A 20,080-nucleotide genomic window follows, 5' to 3' on the forward strand; every position below is an offset into this window, starting at 1 on the left:
CAGCAAAAAGGGATCCAGTGTGGTTCATGGAGAATCTATATGGATCAATTGTAGTGAAGAAATGGGCTGTGCTAGTTGACGTTAGTCCAGTTTTGGGCCCCCCACTACAGAAAGGATGTGGACAAATTGGAAAGAGTCCAGTGGAGAGCAATGAAAATGGTTTGGGGGTTGGACAACATGACTTGGGAGGAGAGGCTGAGGGAAGTGGGCTGATTTAGTCTGCAGAGGAGAAGACTGAGGGGGAATTTGACAGCAGCCATCAAATCCTTGAAGGGTGGGTGCAAAGAGGATGGAGCTGGACTGTTCTCAGTGGGGGCAGATGACAGGACAAGGAGCGATGGACTCACATTGCAGCAAGGGAAGTTTAGTTGGATATTAGGAAGAATTTTCTCACTAGGAGGGTGGAGAAGCACAGGAGCAGGTTACCCAGGTTGGTGGTGGACTCTCTGTCCTTGGACAAAGGTCTAGCTGGGTCTTAAATACCTCCAAGGGTGAAGGATGATGTAGTTGGGGATGATGTAGTTGGGGCTGGTCCTGCTTGGAGCAGGGGTTTGGACTAGATGTGACCCCCTGAGGTCCCTTCAACCCCCCTTGTCTGTTATGTTATAATAAGTTTTCAGTGTGTTTTCAAGGGTAGCCCCTCAGAGAAAGCATTGCAATCATTTAATCTAATCTGAAGGTCATAGAGGCATGACTGAATGGGGAGGGCATGACCACTGGCACATTTAAGTGTAGTGCCAGTGACAGCGGGCGCATCTACACATTCATTAATGCAGTTTTGCTACTGTGCATTAAATGTAGTATCTCTAATGTGAGGTACTAAATAAGTGTGCATTAGGCTGTCCTAATGCGCAGCAGGAAAAGCACATGCTTTTTTAGTGGCACCCACTGTGCAGTAGCCAATTTTTACTGCACATTAGCGTATTAGCACAATTTTTTACATGACGCCTTAATGTGCAGTAAAATAAGCTAATGGACATTAAAGCGCACGTGTAGACATACCCAGTAGCAGCCAGCACCATGGTCCAAGGTGGCAGAAATCCCACAGCAGTGTGGGGCTCAAGGGGAGAGGGGTAGCAGGAGCCATGCAATGAAGAGGAGGGGTGTTCGCCTTGAGAAGCTTCACCGGCTTGTGTTTTCAAACACTTCTTGAGTGTTTAAATTGGTAATCTTACTCTGTTGAGGGTTTAAAAAACAACAACCAAGCCCTGGTTTTTAGAAAGCATGTGGGATTCAGAGATGACTGTTTAAAATGAGGCGTGTTTCTTGAATGGGATGAATGAAAGTTCAGGCAAATTCATCTTACCAGTTGTTTATATGTTATATCCACATTACATTGTGTGGTCTGCGCGTATTTATGTGCATTTGTTTGCATTTCATAACCTTTCCAGTACTCAGTGAAAAATATTAGCAATAATAAAGATAAAATAAGAGCTACAGGCAAGGGAGAAAGGGGATATTCAGCTGAAATGTGAAAGGAGCTGATGAGTTGCAGAGATACATGGAAACTGCTCCAGATAATAGGAGCTGAAAGAAAAAAAAAAAAGGTGCCTTATCTAGGGATATATTTTGTGTAGCATTCAGATGTGGGTTGGGGTTTTTTTTTTCCTGTCACTTCACATGAGAGGAGGTAAAATAAGATCCTACACTGGCAACAGTCAGATAATTGTTGATGCCTTCCCGAGCACCAAATGCCGGCAGATGTCTCTTTGCTTGTGATAGAAGAGATTTCTTCAAACAGGCTCATCTGGCGTAGCCCAGACAGAGGAAGGTAAAACAATGGGGCAATCCCAAGTTTTTGGGCATATGGCGCTGTACCTTTCCTTTCGTATTTCCATTGGGCTGCAGGTCTAGAGTCTGAACGGACCCCGCGGGTTTCTTTCTGCCTAGCACCTATGGCAGAGTTAATGTCCTGATGCCTTCATTGCCCTAAAAGAGATCTCAGGCTCCTGTTTCATTCCTGATGGTACAACCACAGCACTAACTTTTGGTTTTCTCTCTTTAGGCACAACCCGCCCTCCAAGAGAAGGAGAAGTGCCTGGTGTGGACTATAACTTCCTGACTGTGCAGGAGTTTCTGGAGCTTGAGCAGAGCGGGACCCTTCTTGAAGTGGGAACATATGAAGGTATGGCCCAGTGGGGACCCAGTTCCAAAACCTGTGCTGAACGAGGTATTTAATTAGCGACTGCAAGCTGCCTTATCTTTCCTAGGATTTTACCTGGAGTTAGCTACCGTAAGTCAAGAACAGACCTTTTATCCTTATGAAGAGACACCTTCATAAGGTGATGCAGCTTCCCAAACTTCTTTGGGTTCTTCCTCCGCCCGTCTCCATTTGCGTGCGGCTTTCCTTAACTCTCCTTTTCAAGTTTTTCACTGGAAACATGTCGGCCTTTGCTTCTGAAGGGGGTTTCCTGTTCAGACGAATGGGTATGCAATGCTGGGTGGGTTTCATGGTCATGGGCTGACTTGAACTCCCTCGTTGTAGGTGGAGAATTAAATGCAAATAACAACTGGCGCTTTCCAGCAGCAAAGAAACTCTATGAAATGCTGGGTTGGGTTCTCCTATGTATTGTAGCCTCTTTGCATGCCCCTGGCAATGCCAAGGAGATCTTGAAAAAGGCCTAGGTAACATTTCCCTTCTTCCAGGGCTCATGTCTGCTGGTACGGATGCACAAAAAGGCCTTTGGGGGACTGAGGATCCGGCCCGTTGTTTCTAGAGCCGCGCTCTTCCTTTGCTTACAACATTGAGAGAGGCGATGCACAGGCAGAGATGATAAAATAAAGGCAGCCAAAATAAATAAATCCAACCCCCATCAAAATATGTCCCTATCTTGAAAAGGCAATTGGGACTCATAATAGAGATGATATCTTTTATTAGAGCAACAAGATTTTTGCAAAAAAAAAAATTCTTTAGTTGCAAATTAACAATTAAAATGTCTTTAGTTCTTTAAAGAATTTAACTTATGTTCTTTAAGTTCCTATCTTGCGGGTGTCAAATGGATGCTTTCATTAAGTGAGGAAGTGTATGAAGAAACGTTTATTTTTCGGCCTTTAAAAGAGTAATAGGAAGCATATAAAAAATCCAAGCTACACTTAAACAGCTGATATCAACTGATTTAGAGGTCTGTGCACGTGAACTAATTTGGGATTGCCAGTAAAATAAATCCCATACATTTAACAAGCCAGTTTTTCTAAGCTCCTTGGTGAGGGTCACCTCGAAGCATCGAGTTCTCACACACGGGAAGCTACGTTGTTCAGCCTGTATCGGTTTAGCCATGTACGACGATACAAAATTTACGGGGGGGGTTCACTTCCCCAGTGCTGTGAGTTGATTAGCTCAACCAGCACCACAGCTAATACTCCAGCAGAAGAACTACTGGAAAATGAGCTTTTTTTTTTTCCCTTCCCTGTTTCTAATTATAACACTAAATTAGTTTTCTTTGTCATGGCACTGAAAATAGATCAGCTCAACTGCTTCCGCATTACATCCCAAACCTATTTGTTCTGTTGACCTTTCCACTTGGAAAGGCAAAATGAGAAGCTGTCTCTAAGATGGCTCTTGAGACACGACGGGAATTTGTTTTTTGGAGATTGGTGTACCCAGCTGGGGCATGTTAAACATGGCCATTTCGCAGATCATATGTTTATACGTGCAATGGATTAAGTAACTCAGATTTCATAGGGTTGTTTTTTTTCCCAAGTTTCAGAAAATCTTCCTGTTCATTTAGGCCTTTTCTTGGTACACTGAGTGATACCGAATTTTGAGGCATGCCAAACTTTGGGGCCTGCTTTTCAGAAATGTTGAGCAGCTTCATCTCCTAGGGGTATTTGCTGGATTTGACGCTGGTCAGCACTTCTGGCCATTCAACGATGGAGCTATCTAAAGGGAAATCGATGACAATAAAGACATTCGTGATGATAATATGGATGTATACATATGCATCAAGGCATATTAACATTTCATTGTAATGTGCAAGAAGGCCTGTTCATTTATCACTTGCTCCACCAAGGAGATTTCTTTAATGGGTTTACGTGTTTTGTTTTTTTTTTCTTGTTGATTTGATTTTTACATGTGGATTGATTTAATCAGCGTTGACCTTGGTTAAGCCACGTAATTTAAATGGGATGCGGTGACCACAGGAGTCTCTCTTGAAGTAGAGGCCATAAATGAACCCCTTCCATCATCCATGTCTGGGCTATTTTTCTGTTTCTGAAGGTATCCCAGTAAAACCTGGGTACTTTTCAGGGTTAGGTTCCCCTACAAAGATGAGGGTTTGCAAAAAGTGTGCGCAGAGCCCCAGTTTGTAGCTGTCTTAAGACCACTGCTGTGCTCCAGCTGGTCAGAGAAGCAGTGCCCTTTGAAGGAAAAGCTGATGCAAAACAGCCGAGAGACTCCTTCATTTGGCAACCCGTTGCCGGTTGCAAACTGCACGGATGCAAATGATTCAGGTTCTGCTGCGTTCTTCTAACCCTGCCGCTACCATCACACTGTAAAGCGCTTCCCCAGACCTCGATGCAAAGGAGCCTCTTGCAGATCTCGGAGAGAGGCCAGTATCCACTTCATTTTGATGCTTCGTGCCATCTTCTATTATAATTCCTCAGGTTTTGCACAAGGTGCTTTTCAGACAGGTGTGAAGATAAGGTTGCTGCATGAAAGGGCCTATCATCTAGCCAGACAACCTCCAAAGGCAAGCAGTGGCAGGAGGGTGCCTAGCAGAAGAAAACAATAAAGACATTCATGATGATAATATGGATGTATACGTACGCATCAAGGCATATTAACATTTGATGGTAACGTGCAAGAAGGCCTGTTCATTTATTGCTCGCTCCACCAGGGAGATTTCTTTAATGGGAAGTTCAGCTTATATCACGCCTGTGCTGTTCATGTGGGGTTTGATTAGTTAACCTTCCTCCCTGGGCAGGGTTGGGTGGCTTTTGGGAACAGGCAAACCAGGACGGAGGCATTTGAAATCGGTTAAACAATAGTCCCATGGTTAAGAGATCCATGTATTTCTATGGTAGGCGGCAGTAGCATTAGTAGACGAGTTGTTTGCTTCTAAGGTTTTTATCAAAGCATAAAGTGAAGTAGAGGCTACCAGATAGCACTGGCATTTCCACTCTTCCCAGGGAGCTCTGTGACATCTCCAAGGCCTTTATTTCAGAAAAATGGCGAGAAGCCACGGCCGTCCTCATTGCCCTGTGCTAAGGCGGCGCTTTGAAGGTTGTTCGGAAGTGCACGGCCGAAAGAAGCGGCGAAGCTTTGCAAAAGTGGGCATCATTTTAAAAGCTCACTTGAACTGAACTTAGTGAGGAAGCAAGCGTAGAAGTGTTTGAAGCCCGGCTGTGAGGCTGATCTGAGGAAGGGGAGTGTGCAGGGTGGTCTGCTTGAAGGACGGAGAAAAAAAACATAAATTCAGGGCAGATCCGGGTGGGGAAAGACTGGCAAGTGCCCCCAGGGTCACTGGAAAATTGTTTGCCCGTTTGCTTTCCTAACACTGAAGGGCAGCGAGCACAAGCTGCTGCAAGCACGCGCTGTCTGAATATACAGCACTATGTAGCCCGCTTCTTTGACATTGGAGGCCTAATTGCAGTCTGTTCCTGTACAGTGCCAGTAGTTTTATCCATATTGCTCACTGGGCAGGCAAGAGAGTCACCACGTTTTGAATCCCGTCAACATGTGGCCAGCCTAACATATTCCAAAATCATGAGTCAGGACCCTAAAAAACCCATTAGATTTGGAGGGAAATAGAATCAATTGTTGGGATCTTTTAGTTTGCCTTCATGTTTACAGTTACTATTTTTTTTAACCATAAAGTCTATAAATGTAGTTTAAAAAAAAAAAAAAAAAGAAAACTGGGATTCTCATGCAGTCCCATGACTCCAAGAGCAGGGGCTTTAAGGTAAAACGCCAAATACTGCAGGTCTTGCACTGAAGTCAGAGGAGCTTACAGAGAGAGAGATTTGGGATCGTGTAAGTGCCAAGAGAGTTGATTCCCCGTGTTCAAGGAAAATGGTTATAATTTCCACGTTCTGCACCCTTATGCATGGCCTTGTTTTTTTATGAGGCCAGGTGGTAGCTGGGGAACTAGGAGTGCTCTAATTCCCAGCACTTACTGGCTCATCCCACAGTGCTTTAAACTCATAGTAATGTCATGGAATTCATGGAGCTGACTATTTAGCAATTGCTTTTGCATAGCAAAGGTTGTGGTCCTAACAAGTACCAGCTAGACTGTGAGGGAAGACCCTGAAATGGCTCAAACAGGATGTTGAGTTACAACTTCTGGAGTCTATTCCCGTTTCTCCTAGAGCTATCTGGGTGGCCTGGGACTAGGCAGATAATTGCTCTTCCCCTTCCCTCCCCAACAAGCTTGCAAAATAGTATGGTAACACTTAAGGCTATTACCATTAAAAATTCAAAAGATATCACGCCTTGCACACACTTATCGTCTGGTGCAAATGCAGGGGGGAGAGCACTGGTATTTTGCATCATTATTCCTGTGCCCATTTAGGATTGTCACCATCTTACACTAGGGGCACAGACACGAAGGAAGATAAACTCGGTTGCTACGAGGCGGCAAACACCTGAATTATGAATGGTGATCCCCGTGTGTCACAGAGGTGTCGTGAGGCTTCATTAACAGGTGCTTGTAAAGCACTTAGTGATCTTCAAACGAAAAAGTGCTGTGCATTATAACATGTGAAGGCTTATTACATTATGGCGTTATATTGTCCCGGCATCATCTTTCATTCTCATGACAAGTGCTGTGTGTTTGCCAAGAAAAGTAATGATGTCATCTGCATGAGTTGCACGGCTAAAAAGTCAAGAGGTAACTTCTTAAGACTGCCAATGTATATAAAACTAGGTAGCCAGCAACTCTGATTACGGTAATGAATGCCTACAAGCGGGTACCTTAACAGGCTGGCTAGGATATGAGCCAAGAACCCGTGGTGCGTTCAGAAATATATACTTGAATTCAAAGAAGCAGCTTTTAGCTTCACATTTCTGATGTGCTCAGTTATGCATATGCTTCCCAGCCCTGGCCCTCCTCATTCATCTGTTTTTATGGAAAGGCTGGGGTTTTTGTATTGTTTTTTATGCTGTTCCAACTTCTTTGTTGTCTTCTGTGGGTCCCGCCACCTTTGGACAGCTCTGAAATGAATGCGATGTCCACAGTATGCCAAATGTGAACAGAAAGATCAGAAGACTGGCGGTGGCAGATGCTGTCGATGCACATGTAGTGGAACAACATGTTCCGCTTAATAAGATAAGATCCGCTTATTAACGTCTCCGTGCTGCAGATTGACTCAATAAATCATAATGGCTCCTTTAGAGCCGTTACCGTGTATCATGTCAACCCTCCATTTATTACCGTCTGCGCTGCGGTGAAAGATTCGTTTTCCCCTTCACTTCTGCGCTTTTAGGGTTGGGATTTTTTGTGTGCATTTGGTTAACAAAAGGAAGGGAGTGTGTGTTGGGGAGGTGTAAACACAGCTAGGGGTGCGAGGGAGCGAAGAAATGAAGCACAAGCTCAATTGGGTAGAACATTTACCTTGCGTTACGGAGTTAGCAGCTTTTCATACCCCTGGTGACTCGTGTTGTAGGGAAGGTAATAATGGGCAATATGGAAAAGGATGTGTTAAATGCCTTTATTACTTCTGCTTTGACAAGAGAGATCAACGAGCAGGTGATAAGCAATTAGCACAAAGGAGAGGGAGTAGTTATTCAGTGTCTAGTAGGAAAAGAGCAAGTTAGGAGCTCTTTTGAGAAGGGAGCAGTTTTCACATTGGCAGGGCCTGACAAAATTCATCCAATAGTACGCAAGGCATGGGCTGAAATAATTGCGGAGCCATTGGTTATTGTGTTTGAGAACTGGTGGAGATCAGGTTAGGTCCCAGAAGATTGTAAGAGGGCAGTGCATGCCCATTTAAAGGATGGAGAAAATTATAAACTAGCCAGTTTGATTTTGGTACCTGGAAAAATTCTGGAGCGTATAATCAAACAGTAAGTTTGCAACACGTAGAGGATAACAATGGGGAAAGGAACAGAAAACATGGATTTGTCAAGAGCCAGTCGTGCCTAATCAGCCCTATTTCCTTCAATGACATGATGACGAGCCTCGTGGACAGGAGATGAGCACAAGATGTGATTTACCTCACCTTCAGTAAAGCTGGTGACACCGTTTTCCATAGCATGCTCATAAAATAAGGAAATTAGATGTAGATTAAGTTGCTATTAGGTGGGTGCATATGTTTATGTACTACTGTGCTATGGTCCAGCCTCATCAAGATTAGGTTGGGAGATGGACTTGAGTACAGAGGTCTGCAGAAGACACCACGGTGGGTGGGTAAAGCACTTGAGGGGGCAAGATTAGGATTTGAAATAACCTTGCTACGTTGAGAAAATGTGGTAGGATAAATAAGATAAAATCCAATCAGGGCAGGCATAAAGTAAGGAGCAATCGATTCCCATGTAAAAAGTGGAGAATGGTTGACTAGGTTGCAGTACTGCAGAAAAGGACTTGGGTTATAGCGGATCACAAGCTGATTATGAACCCAGAGCATAATATTGTGGCCAAAAACCTATAGCAGGTTTGCCCGACCGAAGCGGTGAGAAGTGATGCTTGTGTTCTGCTCAATATTGTTGAGACCACGCTTCAAAGAGGATGTGGACTAATTAAAAAGAGCCCAGAGGACAGTAACACAGTGTACTGTTATATATGTGTGTGTGCGCACACGTATGTGCAATATATAGATTGTGAGATTGTGATGTGGATGTGTCTGTGCATTTATAATAGACACTCCACTTTTATGGGAGTGTGAATAGTCTCTGACTACAAGAAGGAGACTGAATTCACGTAATCACCTAACACCTGGTGGCTGTCGAGAAATTGCTGTTTACATGTTAAGATCACAGGCCGTTATGTTAAAGCGAACAGCAGACGATAAAGGCTGCCTTAACCCATAAATGGCTTTATTTGGTTATGGTTTCAGGTGGACTTTCATGTACATTATGCTGTTGCATGCAGCTGTGTACAGATCTAACAATAGCCAAGCGGCTGGGGAAATGTCTAATGATCTCCCGAAACACAGGATAAATTAGGGGCCTCAAGACAGATCTTGAGTGCTGCAGATGATTTTCTGCTGAACTCTCGTTTCCTCTACCGGCGTTGATTGTGGTAGACCTGCATGATACCGAACTCTTGACATTATTGATGATGGCTGAGATTATCCAGTTCGGTGTCTGCCTCCCCAAATTCATTCCATCCAAATAATAACCCCATCCGGTTTGGCCAGTGGGTACAAAATGTTAAGATGAATTTCAAGTATTTCAGCCATAAATGAACATGTAGCTAGTATAATGTTAGGGTAGATTTGCAGCAAAACACCCACACTGATTTCTCTGCATTCCCATTTTGAACCGCCTCGGTTGTTGGCTCAAACTGTGAAATATAAAGGAGGGTTGATTTGGATCCATCCTAGATGCATTTCTCAGAGATCTTGTCCCTTGCTTTCCTGTAAAACCGAGCTGTGCTTTGCTTCCCATTCCAGATGCTCTAGCCGCGGTCTCGTCTCGGTTGCCTGGATACTCATCGTTTCCTCAAGGCAATTGCTAATCAATGTGCAGTTGCACTTAGGTGATTCCTGCAGACGGCAGCCAGATCCGTCATCTCAGCGGAGAAATCCACAGCCAAGCGTGATCTGGGAAGTGAGCAGCCTCCACTCCCAGGAATCAATTCGTCCTGTGCTAATCAGGCAGGAGCACTCGTGTTGGATTAGATGAACACAGGCACTTTGAGGGAAATGAAGGGTCACTCATCTTTGCTTCTTCTAGAGAGCCGGCGAGAAGAGCCACGTCTCAGAAAACAATTAGGCTAATAATTACATTTTGATTCTTCATAGTCTTTGCTTAACACAGTGGCTTAGCTCCAGATTTCTTCCCCCAAATGCTATTTGTGCTCATGCACAGCAGAGGCTTTGCTGTGGAAGAGGAAAGCCCTTATTGGCAAAGCACAGATCTGTGCATGGGGAAGCGTCCTCCGCAGATCTGTGCTCCTCCGTGCCCAGTACCACTGCAGAATTAGCCTTTGCTTGAGGAGTCGTTGGGTTTTCAGTTGTAGCCGCGTTGGTCTAAAGACATAGGCAGGCATCTCTTTTATTGGACCAACTGAGTCATTGGGGAAAAAAAATTCTCAGCCAGCTTTCAGGTGATCACGCCTGAAAACTTGCTGAGAACTTTTTTCCAACCACTCAGTGGGTCTAAGAAAAGATATCACATCTACTTGAAGAACCTGGCCTGCCTCAAGGAGTCGGGACATTCAGGGCTGCAGGAAGAAGAAGCTGCTCACGTCTTTGCTTGGCGGTTCCCGGAGATCAAATGCCCTTCCCAGTGCCAAGCCTGAGTCTCTTCCTGGGGAGAAAGGGAGGGCAAACGAAATAGTAACCGTAGACCTTGCTTAACCAGCCTCAGTGAAAGGTTTGGGGGGTCGTATAAGCTGGTGAAGCTCCGTGATGATCAAGCTGTCCACATCTGATGTATTTAGCGCTTAGCCTTCCCGTTTCTTACTTGGAGGGTCTGACTGTGTTGCAGTTGGGGGTGTGATAGTGCTGGAGGTGAGCAGACCTGAGCTGGGCTAGCAATGCTTGTGGTACCCAGCTGACTCAACCGGAGCTCAAACTGAAGTCCGTGCCGTCGCATCTTCCCGTGGTCTTAGCTCATCACCTGTCTGCTCCCTGTAGTCATACCTTTGAGCGCAGAGTAGACCTAACCCACCATGAAGTTAACTTCAGCTTTCTTGCTTTCCAGATCCCTCATTCCTGTTGGATTTTGTGTTTGGATTATCTTCTGGCTTGCATTTTCCCCACATGGAAGTGCATCTTCTCCCATCTCTCCCTTTTAGGTACTATGTTTTCTTTCATTTTTTGTTTATACCCCTTTATTTAGAAACAGTGCTTTCGAGCATTTGAAGCCTTTCATATTTAATAATCTGGTTCGATTTTTCATATTAATCCAGTTGTATCTTTTATTTACCACGTCATTTATTTCATTTGATTTTGTTTGCGTTGTACTGAGTTTGGGCCGCTGCACACAGGCTGATTTAATTCCACTTAAGTGTGTAGTCAGCTTCAATTTCTCGTTCACAAGCAAATTAAGCTGTGCTTGGGTTTTCGACACGTTGATGGAGCCTTGTTGAAAATGTTAAATTGTTTCTGTTGGCATTTTCAAAAGCCGCAAAGATGCTGCCTTGTCTAAACTTTTTAAACACGTACTTAGGGTGTGCATTGATTGACAACGCTGCTTTTATTCCTGAGTTGTTGGGGGTGAACAAATGGATGTGGATGTCTTTACAGATCACTACTTGAACTGGCAGAGGAAGAAATGTTATGATTGTGAACTTCTCCTCACATTGTGATTAGGCATTATTGTGCTCTAATTATTATGTGCGATACTAACGTTTTCAAGCTTCAGACAGCTGTAGATTGGGTACGAAAAGGGAAGAAAGTGATTCCAGAATTATCCTTATTATTTTTTGTTGTTGATATTTATGCACTCTCCCAAGCAAACGGTGCTAAGCGTATTACAGAGCAGATGCACAGTCATGGTTTCTGCCCCCAAAAGCTGACAAATCTAATTTTAGATGTACGTTGCTTGCTATTCGTGGTATGTAATTGGGTTGCTAGGTCATAGGATGGCATTTTTGCTTTCTCGGTGGTTAACTGAAGGAATTTAAATAGGAAGTGAAGGAAAAACAAATGTCAGATGCTCCCCGGTCTGATAGAAATTTCTGAATGGACCATCCTTTGCATTAAGCTTTGTGAAACAGCTACTGGGTGCTTAGGAGCGTTTTCCTAAATTCGTTGAGGTTGTCCAAATACGGATGAATGAAGAGTCATCTGACTCCCCCGCTGGAGTACAGCAAACTCAAGAGAGACGTTACAACCGAGAATTTGTGAATGAAGGTTTTCTGGAAAGCTGTTCACCCAAGTCCGTGACACACAACCAGCAAGAAGGCACTGATTTTTCTTTTGGTCTCTTCCATAGGGATTTCCTGTGTTGTTTTTTTTAAATGTATTTCAACGTGAGATAGGAGTAGGCGTAAGACAGCCAGGTTCGGTTTCACAGGTTGTTTCTTTGTGTTTATCAAAATCAAGGCTGAGTTACCACTCGTTACAGTCAGGGACAAAACCCCCGTGTTCGTGTTTTGGGTAATTGCTTCATTGCGCTAGAAGTGAAGTGGTGGCAGCCCAACTTCAAAGAAGGACGACGATGACACCTATGTGGCTGGTTTGAAGGCGATGCCACGGATGAGCTGGGTTTGTCTCCCTGTTGACTGCAAGGAGGAGCGGGAAGGTTACGGGGAAGGAAAAGAGACATAAAGGTTGACCCGAGGTGTCCCAAGGGCTGCGTATTTTGCTCGGAGCCGGGGAGGATTTACAGCCTTGCTCATATAAGTCATCCTCCCTCCTTGCGGACTGTCAGCAAGCTTTGGACGTGTCAGGTCCTAACTCCTGTAGCCAGGTGCTAAAGAGAAATGCCACGCGGACTCTGCCGATTCATTAATTACTTTAACAGAGTAATTTTTTTTTCCTGACCAGCTTGCAAGCGACTGGGACAGTCCACCCCCTGGGGAAGACGAAATCACTCCCTCGAGCAACCTCCAGTCTTTAGTTCTTTTACCAAGACTTGCTTTGTTAAGCAAAGTTCAGAATTAAAGAGAGCATCCCACCTTGCTCCAGGAGGTCCTCTGATCCCAGCGGTCCTTCCTGCCCAAGTGCCGGGGGACTGGACCTGATGATCTTATAAGGTCCCTTCCAGCCCCTAACAACTACAAATCCCCAACCAGCCTGGTCATCTCATCTCACCCTTGTCTTCACCTGATACTTCTCCCCAGCCAGCCCAGACCTCCCTCCAAGGTCTTCCATCTCGTGCTTGCAAAAGCACCCCTCTCCCTAGCTCTGTCCGTTCCTGTTTCAGAAATGGGAAGCTCTCTATGCCTCTTCCTCTGTAGCTCGTGAGTAGGAGCACATATTTGAGCTTTAGCTATAGGTGAAGGTCTCAAAGGCCAGAAGCAGAAGGTCAAAGACTTGGGACCTTGCCTCAGGGCCTTATAAATGCATTGAATAGCAAAGAAAAAGCGACTCAGTCATATACAACCAAAATTAACCTTTGCATCCAAAGAACATTTATTTCCACTGAAGCTAATGTTCTTCACGTGATGTAACGATGATATTAAGTTTAGGTCACTGCTCTTTTTTTGCAGTTCTCCATCCTGGACAAGACTGTGGTGTGATATTTCCATGGCCGATGACGTCCCCGTTAAATCTCTTTGTAGACTTGCAGGCGCGTTTGAAAGGATTTGAGATTTCTCTTTGGGCTGAGATTTTCTCCTGAGGGTGCCCTGTCCAAAAACTTAGAAAAAGAAACCGCTCCTACTCAAAGAACCTTCTATTTTCAATTAAACAGAAAATAAAAATGTATTGCCACACCTTGAAAAAAATATATAATTAGTGGACGAATAATCAAGCATGGTGTTCAGTTTGGCCAACTGGAAATAAGAGGGGAATTAAAGTATTTTCCAGGAATATAGCCTGCCCCAGGAAATTATTCTTGTCAAAAAAATGCTGCCTTTTGATCTATTCCAAAAACCAACTAATAGTAATAAAGACAGCAGCAGCAAAGCTTTTTCAAAGCAATTAGTAATTTTGGGGGACCCAGTTTCAGAAGGCAGATTTTTCAGAAAGCAACAGCCACTCTGTAAGTATTTTCCTGACTTCTAGGCTAAAAATACACGGGTGTATGCTCATGAGAGCCAGGGACACTGTCTTTTCCTTTCCCTTGAATCGGATGGTGAAATTTTAACAAAGGCTCCCAAGGGACATCGGCGGTACCTCTGTGCTACATGCTAACCCAAGACTGGCAAAATTCGACACAAGCCTGCTGCATCCTTAGCTTTTATCTGAATCGCTGACGTCTAGCGTGTATCCGCGGATGGAACAGGGCTGAAATAAATAATGTGCAGAGTACTGCAGTCTCACACCTAAAAACAGGGTATATGTACATCTTTGCCCATACCCTGACCAGTATAATGTGCCAGTTGGTATCCTTATAAAACATTATGTGCAGTTAAAAAAAAAAAAAAAAAAACCAACCTAAAAACAACCAAGCAATATTGTACTGCTGGAGAAATGCAGAATAGTGCAGGGTTGATATTCTTCTTTTTCTACCTCTTTATTTTCCCTCTCTCGTTTCTCCTGTTTCCCCATAAAATACTCCTGCAATATGTAGAGCATAAGAACCAGTTCTCCAGCAGAGGCTACAGGCGGCTGTAGGATTCTGCATCTCCATTAGGGGCTCTTTCCAGAGGAAGTCATTTTCTTCTCCCTATAAATTATGCATCCGTGTTCATTTAAGATTCTGAAATGACGAACAGAACATAAAGGTGTTGCTAAGCATTGCTGCTCCTATAGAGCCGAATCCCTGGTGCTTTGCACAGACTTGAGCAGACCCGGTTGAGTTGAAACTCTATGCGTTGCTGTTGCAGCGTTTCTGCAGCTCTGAGAAGGGAATCCCTCTGATTTCCTGAACCTTAGCATTTGCATCCGTGTCCTTGTTGCTCTAAGGAGGCAGTGTGATGGGTAAGACAGTGATCTTTGCTCAGGGCAAGCTGGGGGAGCAAGCTGTGATTTGCATAGGGCTTGAAGCTGGCCATCCTCTTGCAAGTGCTAATCCCCGTCTCTTAATTGGACTGCTTCTCCCTTCCCATTACTCTACATGCCCCTGGTCATGTTCCCATGGCCCACAGACGTCTTCTCAGTCTTTCACTTTCCAGACTGCACGAGATGTCCTTAGCTGCCGAGGAAGGATTCCCAGTGTCCTCACACCAAGGGCCAGTAACGTGGGGTCTGAGCTGTACTGGAGTAGAAATGTGAGAGGAGAAGCGTGATTGAGTCAGCCAAATGGAAGTTGAGAGACATGTTCTGGTTTATGAATTAAAATGCCTAATGCATGCAATTTGAATGTCAGGTTTTTGGGTGCTCTTCCAGGACGCCATTAAATATTTGTATGCTCAAAACCCAGATTTAGGGATCACTGTACTTCGCGGGTAGATGCTGTGGATTTTTCGATGTCTGGATATCGATTGATAGGCGTGTATTAATTTGAAACAAAAATGTTCTGTGTTTTTGCATGTGCAATATAGGTGGCATGCATACAATATTGTGGCGTAAAGGGGGGGTGTCCTTGTTTGGGGCTAGAAAATGCTTTTCATTTTCTTTCTGCCTTTCTAATATATACAAGAGGGGGCGGGAGAGTGTGTATAGTAGGTAGGGGATATATGATGTTGCAACGTGTTAAAAAGTTTTATCGTGTGTTGCCTATTTTGATAAAGCTTTTCTGCCAAATCGCACTTTCAGGTTTTGATATGTACTCTAGCTAACTAGAAGTAGCAACATGAAAACGTAAAAGAGAATTTTTGTATTGCTGGTATAGATAAAGAAGCGTATACCATTTTGTAGACAAATGCACACATGCATCTAGATGGTCTGCTTTTTATAAAGTGCATTTATATTTGGGAAGGTGGTGGGGGGAGAGATGTATTTTTTTTAATTGCTTTCAGATCACAAAGAACGAGAGACTGTTTATGAGGCCAGAAATTCAAAATCTAGAATCTAGGGGTTTTTTTAAACTGGACAATTCGCATTTTTTAAATTGACTTGCACTCCCTCATGGAAATCTTAAATATTATAAATTACATTATGAAGACCATGCATAACTTAGATGGAAAAGTTTTTTGGGACAGGAGCTATCCTTCCAGGATTTCTGCAGGGTCAAGGGGAATAACGGTATGTTGATGATGGAGCGGGGAAGGGCTGAAATACTTTGCAGTTGGGTTGAGGGTCTGATTAGATGAATCTCCACTTACAGTATTCTCATTTTGCTGTTAGTAGAAATAAACACATTTGCTGTTGTGCGTTTTAAGGTAACGGCTTAAATCTGTCCAAGTCGTGTTGAAAGCAATGGGAGTCGCATGTTGACATAACTCAGGGAGATTATTTGCCCCGAACAGTTTTGCTTTAAAGAGTTGGTTGTTCAGTCCTAACCAAACTGACCCCACGAGCTGAATTTCCTCTTTGAAGAAAGTAGGTGTCACGTGGTGTCTTTCTTTGTCAAAGTTTCCCTTTGGAGAGAGATTACTTTTTAAAAATGCAACAGCCACCCAAAAGTAACGCATGTATTAAAGCAGGTCATCCCTGCCTTTCATCACGTATCTGGGTGATAGAAGTAATGAATTTTTTATTTTCTGCAGGGCTCACTCTAAATCTGACACAACATTGTGTGGGTGCACATATGTAAAAAGGCGACTAATTGAAATTCAAATGTAATGAGATGAAGCTTTGCTATTCACTGAGCCTGCCTTTGTTTTAGTCCTTGTATGCTCAGTGCTTCTAAACAATGCAACCCTTGCTTCTACTTCTGCATTCAACACGAATAACTTAAAAGGAAAGAAATCTTTCTAGTCCGCTCCAGAAACAAAATCCAGTTTAAAAACCAGAACAATTGTGTCTTCCCCACCCCCCTCCTTTTTTTCTTTGTCCTTTAATCAAGTTAAAAAGATTTTGATGGAATAAAAAAACAATCTTGTGGCAAAATCTGCGCTCTTTTGAACATGCAAATGTGTTTCTATTGCCTAGGTAACTATTATGGAACACCCAAGCCTCCCAGCCAACCCGTCGGTGGGGAAGTGATTACCACTGATGCTTTGCAAAACCTTCAGTCCGGCTCCAAGCAGTCGACTCCAAAACGAACCAAGTCTTACAATGATATGCAAAATGCTGGCATAGTGCATACAGAGAATGAGGATGAGGATGATGTTCCTGAAATGAGCAGTAGCTTTACAGGTAAAGCAAACTTCTTCTCCTCCCTCCAACGAGACACGTGGATTTTATTTCCCCCGCTTTTCTCCACAGACTTCCTGAAAAGATGCCCCTTGGATTGAACCACATTGACTTTTTTCTTTTTTTTGCCCCTTTCCGAAGTCTGTTCTCTGTCTACAATACATTTTTCCCAACTCACAAAATACTTAAAAATTAAGGGGGAACATCTGGATATTTATATATTTTTTCCCCATAATTTTTAAGTATTTTGTGAGTTGGGAAAAGTGCACTGTAGACATTTCTCCCTAGAAAGATCTACTTCTATCTCTTTTTTTTGCGAAATGAACAAACCTTATGATGGTTGCCAGTTGAGAGCATCATCTCGGAAGGCCGTGTGGAATGAAGAAAGGCCAAAGAAACCCAAAAAAACCCACTGCACACTTCCCGGTTTGGTATCTGTCCTAGACGTGATGGTCCAGTTGTGATAGAGCACCCAAAGGGCAGTTGAGCACCCAAGGGAAGACCCTCGCATTAGATGTCCTACCACCTTCTGCACTGGCAAAGATCTAGGGCGCTGGTTTTCCACCTCTTTCAAGACTCAAGGCACCCCTTAATACCATGTCAGTATTTAATGGTGCTCTATTTAAAAATGAATTTATTTTCTGAAGTGCTTACCTTCCACCACCGTGAAAAGTATCTCACGGTGCCACAGGGCAGGCAGGGTGCCCCTGAGAGCCTGGCAGGGCTGGCACATGGTGCTGCTTGGTGGGGCAGATTGGGGAGCTTCGTCCCTTGAAGGAGGCAGTTGTCCCTGAAGGAGGTGGAAGTTGGGGGTGGCAGGAGCCAGGACTCTTTCATGCCTTGCTCTTTCCCCGGTCTGCTCCTGCAGTGACTCCTCCAGGGGCTTGAATGCTGCTTGCCTCTTCTCGTAGGGCCCAGGGACCGCAGCACCCCTGAGAGGAGCTTGCGGCACCCTGGTTGTCAACCCTCGATGTAGGGCAGCGGTTTCCAAACTCTGACATGTTGTGCACCACCAATTTAAAACAATATCAGCAATTTTTGCAGTTCAGCCTTAAGTACCACCAGGAAATTTTTGTCATATAAAGTAACTATAATAAATCTGTTAATGCGTAGCACGGACAGGTTGTCTGTGTACCGCCACAGGTTGGGAACTGCTGAGCTAGGGGTTTTGAGTAAAGATTTTTTTTTTTTTTGCTGCAGAGAACTCTTCAACACTTGTTAAATATTATGTAATATGTTATATCTAATATAGCATGTATTGTATAACATATGTTAGATATTGTATAATGTATGTAATATATAGATATATATATCTATGCACAGCGAGGACAAATACTAGGCATATTATTATACAATGTATTATATTGTGTGTGCATGTATATCGATATATCGATGTCTGCATCTAGATATAGATATACACACACACGATATAATACATCATATAATAATACGCCTAGTATTTGTCCTCGGTGTGCATTATAGAGAGAGGCAGCTGCTAACCTGTCACAATAACGTAATTGCCACCCCCTACCATCTCCACCAAACAGGTGCAAAAGAGCTTCTTTCTGTCCACCACCAACAAAAGACCGTCATGCACTTAGTTCATATCATCCACATCCGGGCTGACCATATTAAAATCCTTCCTATTCTGCGGGAGAGACCGGGCTCTGACTTGTTTGGCATGTTTTTGCTAGCGTGAACCGTGCACCATGCAGATTGCTAGCTTCTTAATCTTGCCAGTCTCTGCTTACAAACAGATAAAAGCTCTTGTGCTGGAGGCAGACAGTAAGGGTGTTGGCAGAGTCTTGAACTTTTTTTTCCTTCCCTGGTTTGGAAAATATTTTTTTTTTGTTTGGTACCACTCACAAAAACAGCCAAACATCCTTGACTTGGGGTGAGCAAGTCAAGAATTTGACTACTGCCACAGATTCCCAGACTTTTTAACAAGCACAACTGCCCTCACCGGACAAAGAAGCACCTAAAACATTTGCAAATGACTTGGGTGCTTTTGAAATGTCCCTGCACCTGGGATTTAGGGGCACAGGCCTGAGGTGTGTGGACAAGTTGCTGTAGTTAAGGATGTGTGAAAAGCCTGCAGAGGTCAAACTCCACCATCGTTTTGGACTGCTGTGGTCCAGGCATCCTCAGAATGATGCTCCTCCTTTGAAGACAAGCAAACACTGGTTCCTCCGGATGCTGAGCACCCTGCACCTCTCCCAGAGTCCAGGCATCCCTGCGGGCAGGCACAATGTGGAACTGACTGACTGGCTAAGCAGCAGCTCTGCAGAAAAGGACCTGGGGTGACAGTGGGCAGTGAGCTGGACATGAGTCAACTGTGTGCCCTTGTTGCAAAAAAGGGTAATGGGATACTGGGCTGCACTGGTAGCATTGCCAGCAGATGGAGGGAAGCGATTCTTCTCTGTTCAACACTAGAGAGGCCACATCTGGAGTCTGGTGTCCAGTTGTGGTCCCCCCCATGACAGAAAGGATGTGGACACATTGGAGAGAGTCCAGTGGAGGGCAACAAAAATGGGGGGTTGGGGGGCATGACTTGTGAGGAGAGGCTGAGGGAACTGGGCTGATTTAGTGGAGAAGAGAAGACTGAAAAGGGATTGAATAGCAGCCTTCATCTCCCTGCAGGGGGGCTGCAAAGAGGATGGAGCTGGACTGGTCTCAGTGGGGGCAGATGACACAAGCAATGGGCTCAAGTTGCAGCAAGGGAAGTTGAGGTTAGATATTAGGAAAACTTTCTCATGAGGAGGGTAGTAAAGCATTGGAACAGGTTACCCAGAGAAGTCATACAGTCTCCACCCTTGGAGGTTTTAAGACCCGAGTAGACAAAGCCTTGGCTGGGATGATGCAGTTGGGGCTGGTCCTGCTTGGAGCAGGGGCTGGACTAGATGCGACCTCCTGAGGTCCCTTCAACCCTCATTTCTGTGAGTCTAAGACTCTGCTATTGACTTTCTGTTGAGCATGCTTAGATACAACGATGATAAGCAGCAGTATAAAACCCTATAGATATACAAGGTGCAGGACAGACAGTGTTATATGTGCTCCTAGCTATGTCCAGCAGAAATTGTCCTGTCCAGTTCTTTTAGAAACAAGAGATCTTATTCTCTGAAGCCCCAGTCCTGCAACCCTCTCAGCAGACCCTCGTACCACGCGCAGTCCCATTGACCTCGGTTCA

General features: G+C 44.2%; 1 protein-coding gene across 14 annotated transcripts in view; it reads left to right on the forward strand.

Annotated features, from left to right (window-relative positions):
* The window catches only part of MAGI1 (membrane associated guanylate kinase, WW and PDZ domain containing 1), a 182,105-nt gene that overhangs the window by 83,404 nt on the left and 78,621 nt on the right, over window positions 1–20,080 (forward strand). For all 14 annotated transcript variants that reach the window (XM_025199022.1, XM_025199015.1, XM_025199016.1 and 11 more), the window contains exons 2-3: window positions 2,006–2,125; window positions 16,690–16,896. In XM_025199022.1, coding sequence (XP_025054807.1) covers window positions 16,821–16,896 — 76 coding nt within the window. In that variant the 5' untranslated portion in view covers window positions 2,006–2,125; window positions 16,690–16,820. The remainder of the gene's footprint in view (window positions 1–2,005; window positions 2,126–16,689; window positions 16,897–20,080) is intronic.

This window comes from Alligator sinensis, unplaced genomic scaffold (genome assembly GCF_000455745.1).
Source record: "Alligator sinensis unplaced genomic scaffold, ASM45574v1 scaffold469_1, whole genome shotgun sequence".
Classification (NCBI taxonomy): Eukaryota; Metazoa; Chordata; order Crocodylia; family Alligatoridae; genus Alligator; species Alligator sinensis.